The 9,389-nt window shown below is 45.5% G+C and overlaps 1 protein-coding gene across 3 annotated transcripts in view; it reads right to left on the reverse strand.

Annotated features, from left to right (window-relative positions):
- anos1b (anosmin 1b) overlaps positions 1-9,389 on the reverse strand; it is a 33,033-nt gene that overhangs the window by 16,127 nt on the left and 7,517 nt on the right. For all 3 annotated transcript variants that reach the window (XM_026996371.3, XM_026996375.3, XM_026996364.3), the window contains exon 3: positions 435-497. In XM_026996371.3, the coding sequence (XP_026852172.2) occupies positions 435-497 (63 nt within the window). The remainder of the gene's footprint in view (positions 1-434; positions 498-9,389) is intronic.

Here is a 9,389-nt window from a genome sequence, read left to right on the forward strand (position 1 = left end):
CTCTGTGGCACACAGTTTGTGCTCACAGAGACCACGACACTGGATGACTATTGACCGACACTCTCTGGAAAGAGTTTGTTTGCAAAACACCTCCAGGAATGACTTAACACTTCTCCTACTGATGCAAGGCAGATGTTTCTTCCATTAGGTGAACCACAGAGCTGGGGAAACACCAAAGCACCCTGATGCTTGTTTCGAAAACTTTCTGCCTAAAATGTAACACCACAGTACTTATGATCCATGCGGTATAAGGTGAAGGAGGTTAATACAAGTGAGATTCAATTCCCCATTTCTTTCTTTCTCTGTCTCAATCACACACACACACACGCATGCGCACACACACACTCTCATGCACGCCAACCATGTTTTCTTTTTCCTGTTTTTAGCCGCCCCAAATCACCCAAACAGACCAATGATCAGAGGGACGAGCTTACCTCACAGACCTTATGAGAAAGCGCGCTTCTTCTTTCCCATAATTCCTTGCACGGTTGTAGGCACTGCAGATAAACAAACAAACAAACAAACAAAAAACGAGCTGAGAACGGCACATAACCTTTAAAATTGCCCCAGCTAGAGAGCAAAAGGAACTGGCACCAAATAAGGCACGCCTGGTTACAGCACCAGATTTGCCAGGAGACTTTTTATGACTGTGCACTACGTAGCTGATTAATTACAAAGAGTGTCAAATGTCAAGGAACACAGAAAACTAATTCAATGTATTATCCTGAACCCACCGGTTTAAGCTGCTTTGTATTGATATACTACATTTTACATGTTAAAACCAAATCAACCTCAGAAACCGTGTTATGCACTTTAAAATAAACCTATTTTGTTATACTGCTAAAGGCATATCCAGGCCTCGCTTCTGCCCTACACCCAACACTAGAATACCCAACACTAGAATACCCAACACTAGAATACCCAGACTACTCCAGAAACCAGGCTGCCTTATTGTCTGATGTAGTTTAGAACATCAGTCAGCTTTACATGGTAGATCTGAGTGTCACTCCCAGTCAAGGGTGTGTGTGGTAAACGTGTTTAGTCTCAGCTGTCCTGTGTGTTCACTCTTCAGAAGACTACAGTCGTCCCGGCTTCGGTACCCTCTAATCCATCAAAGCAGTCATCTCCCAGAGAGACCAGTCATCTCCCAGAGAGACCAGTCATCTCCCAGAGAGCCCAGCTCAGCCCTCCGCCTCTCTACACCAAGCCGGACTCAGTCACGTCTCTGCAGTCCGAACGTAGCATTAAGACATCTGGTGTGGGTTATCCGATGGATTATTCTGACATCTGCCACCATCTATTCTCCCCTCAGGAAAAGACGGCTTTCCCTTGCTGGGACCTGTATAGGCCCGTCTGCTGGAACATGACTGGGGGGGTGTGTGTGTGTGTGTGGGGGGGGGGGGATCATGCCTCACCACAAAAATCACCACAACAAACGTGTAAATGAGATGAATCCACCATGCTGAGTCCTGGCACGCTGCAAAATAGAGGTGTGAAAGCACACGTGGAGGAATTCCAATCTGAATGTACACAGTAATCATTTTCTAAGAAATGTCACAGATTTCACCATTTTAAGGATTTACTCATGTAACTCTGAGTTGTCAGTTGTTCTTTGTGTGGGGTTCTGAGGCTGAGAGCTGTGAGCCTGTGGTTTGCATTTGAGGGCTTTTTGGGTTTCATGTTTACAAAGATAGAAAAGTTATTTTTCTGTAGGGACATTTTCTTCAAGTCTACAGTGTATCTTTCACTGGAAAACCAAAACCTTTCCATTAGGTTCCTCACTGTAAGGGAAGTGGAACGTGAACGTATAACGATAGTAATGTTTCACCTTAGTACTACTATCAATGGAAAATCCCCAATGGGATTAAGAGTGTATAAGAGTGTATAAGTGTGTGTAAGTGAGTACGTGCAGGTGTGTGTACATTTGTGTGTATGAACAAGTGAATGCATGTGTGTGTGTGTGTGTGTGCGTGTGTGTTTGTGTGTGTGTGTGTGTTTGTGTGTGCGTGTGTGTGTATGTATAAATGAATGAGTGAATATATGTTTATGTGAGTAAATAAATCATTGTGTGAATGAATGATTGAATATACATGTTTGTATGTGAGTGCATAAATTAGTGTGTGTGTGTGTGTGTGTGTGTGTGTGTGTGTGTGTGTGTATTTGAATGAATGAGGACACGTGTGTATGTGAGTGAGTGAATACATTCATGTGTGTGTGTGTGTGTGAGAGAGAGAGCATGTATGAGCATCTGGTGCACTGTAGAGGCTACTCCAGCCACTGCACGGATCAGCTCTGTTTAACAACTGCTGACAGCCTCCCTGGGTCACCTTCGCGCCCCACACCTCACAACGGAAACCACCCCCCCTCTCCACTAACACACTACACGCTCCGAACACACAGCGTCTGCGAGCCATCAAGGTGACAACATTCTTCTGAGGGTGTGGTAATGGACTGGGAGGCTGGAGGCAAAACAAAGACCTGGACAGAAGACCTGGACTCCATAACAATGTTTCCTCTGCTGCACAACTCCCATCAAGCTCCCCTATCCATCAAATCTAGACAGACATTCAGTGCATAATCTGCCTCTGACCAAGCTTATCAGTGACCTCTACTTCAGGAACCCACTGCAGGGTGATGAACGGCAGACCAGGTCCCGTAAGTAGAAAAAATGAGAGGGCGTCTAAACAAACTACAGTCTAAACAAATTCAGTTAGCGCTAAACACATTTGCTGCTATTTTAGTGATCCAGTATAGGAAATAACGCTACATTACATGTTTAAAACGTAAATTACACTCTCCAGTACAACTCCTCAAGGCTTGTATGATGTCTGTAACACTCCGTTTCCATGGCAAAGGCCATGGGTGCATGTCGCGTTTAACCTGAGTGTTTATATGAAGGCCACCACACAGGGATGGGGTCGGCTTCCTCTGCTGGTCTTCGTCACACTCTGCCTGTCCAGAATTCAGACGTGCTCAACCTCAGAACAAAGCTGGCTCTCTGCCCTCGCCAGGCTGTGCTGACAGGCTTCAGACAGACCGCTGCAGTGGGATCTTTTGTGCTTGTTGAAATCCACTTAATCTTCCTCGACAGAGAGAAAACGCAGACACAGAGGAGGTGGTTGTGATAAAACTGCTCTAACCACGGTGTATGGAGAACATCTTTTTGTGACATTTCAAATGGTTGATCACATTTGGGAGAAAAATATGCATTTGTAAATATAATAATGGAATTAAATGGAAAATTGAGTTGCCGTAGCTATTTTTTCTCTGCAAAACGTGCTAAATGTGCAAAAAGTGCTAAATGTGCTAAACTTGCTAAAGGTAGTAACATTCACTTGGCTGCCCTCCCTTCAGAATTTCCACTGTGGCAGCAGCTAATAACTAAATTCAGGCTGGTGAAGGCAGTCAGGAATTTAACTGAATGCTAACTACAGATGAGAGGTACTAACTACAGACGAGTGGCACCAACGACAGGCAAGTGGCACTAACTACAGACGAGTGGCACCAACTACAGGCAAGTGGCACCAACTACAGACGAGTGGCACCAACTACAGGCAAGTGGCACTAACTACAGATGAGTGGCACCAACTACAGACGAGTGGCACCAACTACAGGCAAGTGGCACTAACTACAGACGAGTGGCACCAACTACAGACGAGTGGCACCAACTACAGACGAGTGGCACCAACTACAGGCAAGTGGCACTAACTACAGATGAGTGGCACCAACTACAGACGAGTGGCACTAACTACAGGCAAGTGGCACTAACTACAGACGAGTGGCACCAACTACAGGCAAGTGGCACTAACTACAGATGAGTGGCACCAACTACAGACGAGTGGCACCAACTACAGGCAAGTGGCACTAACTACAGACGAGTGGCACCAACTACAGGCAAGTGGCACTAACTACAGACGAGTGGCACCAACTACAGACGAGTGGCACCAACTACAGACGAGTGGCACCAACTACAGGCAAGTGGCACTAACTACAGATGAGTGGCACCAACTACAGACGAGTGGCACCAACTACAGGCAAGTGGCACTAACTACAGATGAGAGGTACTAACTACAGACGAGTGGCACCAACGACAGGCAAGTGGCACTAACTACAGACGAGTGGCACCAACTACAGGCAAGTGGCACTAACTACAGACGAGTGGCACCAACTACAGGCAAGTGGCACTAACTACAGACGAGTGGCACCAACTACAGACGAGTGGCACCAACTACAGACGAGTGGCACTAACATAAGCCTTCCTGCTATCCCTCCTGTCCCTACAACTCCACCCCTCTCATACTCCACTCCTCTCAAACTCCACCCCTCTCACACTCCACCACTCCACCACTATCACATTCCACCACTATCACACTCCACTCCCTTACTCCACCTCTCACACTCTACCCCTTTCACTCTCCACCCCCTCACACTCCACCACTCCACCACTATCACTCTCCATCCCTCTCACACTCCACCACTCCACCACTATCACTCTCCACCCCTTTAATACTCCACCACTCTCATACTCCAACACTGTCACTCTCCACTCCTCTCACTCTCCACCACTCCACCACTATCACACTCCACCCCTCACTCTCCACCACTATCACACTCCACCCCTCTCACTCTCCACCCCTCTCATACTCCACCCCTCTCTCTCCACCCATCATTCTCACTCTTCTCTCATTCAGGCTCATTCTGGTTGGGCAGGACCTTGCAATCCTGGTGAGATTGCACCTGACGGAATACTGTGCCATGGAATACAACATATAACAGAATATATCTGAATATAACATCCTTGTTGATGTAACAGCAATATCACATCTTTGTTTTGGTAGCAGGAATATAACATGTTTGCTTTAGTGTACAGGAATATCACGTTTGTTTTGGTAATACAAATATCACATCTTTGTTTTGGTAACAGGAATATCACATGTTTGTTTTGGTAAGAGGAGCTCTTTCTCAGCTCACTGGATGAGTGCATGTGCGGATCAGTGCACGTGTGACACCTGTCGCTCTGCTGTCTCTAGATCTGTTTCTGGACTGCTACCCACAGTGGGTGACATTTTTTAAATATTTTCTTGACATTGTGGAATTTAGCTAAGGTGGCAGTCTATAAATCAGGGGAAGTAATACAACGCCCTGCTCTGACTTCAACACTATATGGTGCATTTCTCATGCTAACATATGTGAAACAGAAGATGCGCTACAGGGAAGCTAATAGATCATTCAATGGCTCAGAACGTGTGGAGATGTTTCAACCGCTACAAGAGTGACACACACACACACACACACACACACACACACACACACCTCACTCACTCACTCACACTGGTGAGTTCCAGCAGAAGCGAAAATCAACATGACCTCCAAGGGTCATAAATGTGCTAGTGTTTAAGACTGGCCTCTCTGGACAGTAGCCCTCAACCATGATGGATGAGTAACGTCACGGCCTTCATTCTTGCTTTTAGACATCTATATGGTGTCAGTTGGAGTTGTAACCCTCCCGTTTCTAGCCCCTGACTTTTCCGCTGTTGCCCATGTTACCCCGTGAAAGGACGTATTCCCATAGCTTAGCCCAAAAACGCAACGTAGATCTGGGGCTGGAAGACATTACCAGCAATATGGAAAACCTGTCACAAAGATAAAAGCGTGCTGTAAAACAGACAGTCAACACAGGCACGGGTCGTCTCAAAGCCAAGCAGAACGTCTGTCCTCACCTCTTCTACACTCACTTTCACACACATGGTCACTACTGGCTCGTGACAGGTTCACCTTCCCATGAATCTACGCCATCCACTGTGAAAGCGCGAAAGCACCTTTCATCATTTTAATTATTTACAGCTCTGCGTTCACATAGACTTTATACTCCACGGCTACATACACCCTGGCAAAAAGAACCTGCTCACGCGTTTCTTTCCACTGTATGACACTAGTGCAGATTTCAGCATGAAGATCATCTAATAGTAGCCAGTACTGCTGTAGAAGTGCTAACGTGTAGAAGTGTTAACAGGTAGAAGTGCCAACGTGTAGAAGTGCTAACGTGTAGAGGTGCTAACGTGTAGAAGTGCTAACGTGTAGAGGTGTTAACGTGTAGAAGTGCTAACGTGTAGAAGTGTTAACAAGTAGAAGTGCTAACGTGTAGAAGTGCTAACCGGTTTGTTTGTAAGTCAGCTGTTGGATCTTAGTAGCTGGTTTCCAAATCAGTGGCACAAGTAGAGGACCAGCCTGACCTGCCCGTGAACTCATCCAGAACACCCAGCAGGGTTTATTTATTTGCCCTTCACATTTGTTTACATTGCAGGGGGAAGCGTTCTGCAATCCAGTCTGGCCAGCAGCGCCAGGCATTAGCAGCAGTTAGAGAAACAGTCTCTGTCAGCCATCTGCCCGATACCTTACAGAGTTCTCGTACAGGCAGATCCACTGAGGCCTGCCTCAAATTCCTAAATCCAAAACAAAGTCTAACAATTCATTTAAACAAAACCACAACCCTAGCACCAAAGTAAATCCCTCACAGTAACCTACGGACCACAAAATGTCCAAAACGTCTTGTAACGGCGCTGGATCCTGACAACACTTGTTCTGTTTGGACACATTCTGAAACGTCACTCAGGTGGATGAACTGACTTCTGGCTCTTTTCCCTTCTAGACTGATCTAATAGCAGGAGCACTGGACCAAAAACACAGTCTTCCCTTCTTTGGCCTCCCACAGCGTCACAGATGTGAATGAGGTTACTTTGGACTTAGATAGCTGCAGTTTAATGTTACCATCATAAAGTTAAGACAAGGTCCTGCATTTTTGAATCTCAGGAAACAAAACTCATAGCTGGAGCATATAATGGGCATATAAAGGGGGTGAGACTTTATTATATAAGATATATTTAAGATAATAATAGATAAGAATATACAATGAACAACACAGACTTTTAACTACAGGCATAAAGTCTGTGCTTTCAGATTCCTGAAGTTTAGAACTGGCATGCATGCCTCAGACACACCAAACCATGTGTGAGGACTGGTTTTTACCTTCTGCTAAAGGGACCTCTGAACACACCAACCACATGAATTTAGGTTTAAAATCTGGATGAAGATTTATAACTGTATTAAAATGCAAATAAGTCATTCAAAGCAGGGTGGAAGAAATGTACAATTCCTCAAGAAAACGTAAGCAATAAAGCAATAGAAAACCACTGCGCCTTCGTGGCTTGCCTGGAGATTGAGAGATTGTGTTGTAGCTCAGCTAAACAAACAATGTAATGGAAACGCAGCCAAGAAAAATGGAATAAACTGCCTCGACCAACAGGAAACATCATGAACCAGGTTTATCCAAAATAAATACCAAAATATGGATTCTCCAGACATAAAATGTTTGTAGTTTATACAATTCATAATTCATATCTTCTAATTAGAAATTTGACATTCAATAACATCATTATGTATCAGACAGCAGAGGCCTGACTTTCTGTAAGGTCATTTCAAATTTGTGAATAAATAATAAAACATCGCAGAAATAGATGAGCATGTCATAGTAATAATGCTGCTCTGTGCTCCACCAGTGTAAGAAATCAACGCTCAGCTACATAAGGTTTTGTTTGGACATAAACCATCCACTAGCTCACTATCTGAGGATCTGGTGTCTTTGTGCTTAACCGTATTAATTTTACCTGAAAAGTGTAAGATTCTCCATAATGCAACATCTTTCATGCAAAACAGGAAGCATTGTGAAGTTCCACAACTGTCCAGGAAATGTGGGCCACTTTGGAAAAACCTTTACAGGTAAGATGCAACTCGCAAACTAGGACAACCTGGTTATTAAGGTGCCACACGGGACAACAACTGAAGTGGAAAACACCCACTGCTCACTGGCCTTTAAAACAGCAGTTAGCAGAAGAAAACAATTCATGCCTGTCTACTGTGAGAACAGCTTGGGTGTTCTTCAGGTCTGCAAAACATTCACTGTTGCATAGGACATGAGAGTGTGTGCGTGTGTGTGTGCGTGTGTGTGTGTGTGTGTGTGTCTGCATGCGTGCGCGCGTGTGTGTGTGTGTGTGTGTGCGTGTGCGTGCGTGCGTGTGTGTGTGAGTGTGCGTGTGTGTGTGCGCGTGTGTGCGTGTGTGTGTGCGTGTGTGTGTGTGTGCGTGTGTGTGTGTGTGAGAGCGAGACAGAGAGAGAGAGAGATCTAGCTCATATCAGGTGTCCATAGGCCACACACAAGACACTGCAAACAAGTTGCCTAAGGGTGAGACACTAAGAGTGAGGTAAACTCAAGCCTGTTAAAAGGGTGAGACACTGAGACTGAGGTAAACTCAAGCCTGTTAAAAGGGTGAGACACTGAGACTGAGGTAAACTCAGTGGTAGTGGGGAGAGGTAGCTCCATGCTTAAGGTACCTGACCAGAACGGTTGCCAGTTCAATCCCCACTGCTGCCAAGTTGTCACTGTTGGGTCCCTGAGCAAGACCCTCAATTACTCAAGTTGTATTCAGTCATAAATGTAAGTCCCTTTGGATGAAAGTGTCAGATAAATGCAGTAAATGTAACATGCATGTAAACCCTATCCTGTTAAGAGGATGAGACACTGAGACCGAGGTAAATGCTGTCCTGTTAAGAGTAACATATCTTTTACATAACATATCTTTTATTGTAAAATATATTTTACAACATGTAAAAGGCACATGATGTCCTTTTATTCAGCGCATGTACAACATGTTTTACTTCCCGATCTCAAGGTTGGTGAACTAGCCAATTATCCTGATAATTATATCGTCAAACACGAGACCTTTTGAGAAAACATTTAGCCTAAATGCACTAAAAGCTTCTCTGATCACAAAAAGTACAACCATAAAAGTGGAAGATTGCTGGGTCCCCAGAGGCCACAGATGTCCTGGCATTCCCAGCGGGGTTGGAAGACGACTCACAATGTGCTCAGCTGGAGAGAGACCCTAGAGGGATGACCACACACGGAGTGACCCCTGCCCACTGCTCTGCCGATTCAGCTCACTGACCAGACCATGGGTCATGCACTCAAGGCTCACCTGCTGAAATGGTGGGGGGGGGGGGGGATACATGCCTCTCCATCCACAAGCCTGGGGTGAGGTTTGGGTTGGGAGGGAGGGGTTTGGGGATCTTCAGCTGACTCTAGGCCCTTTCTTAAAACCACAGGCTCTCAGAAGGGCTTCTGTGGAGGTTAATCCAGGTCTAGAAATGAAGGAGTGATGTTCTAAAAGAAGCAAGGGACACCAGCTGAAGGAGAGGAGAGGGGATCCCCTTTACATCAGAGGAGAGTGGATCCCCTTTACATCAGAGGAGAGGGGATCCCCTTTACATCAGAGGAGAGGGGAACCCCTTTACATCAGAGGAGAGTGGATCCCCTTTACATCAGAGGAGAGGGG

Source organism: Electrophorus electricus, chromosome 26 (genome assembly GCF_041902795.1).
Source record: "Electrophorus electricus isolate QZ-2024a chromosome 26, ASM4190279v1, whole genome shotgun sequence".
Classification (NCBI taxonomy): domain Eukaryota; kingdom Metazoa; phylum Chordata; class Actinopteri; order Gymnotiformes; family Gymnotidae; genus Electrophorus; species Electrophorus electricus.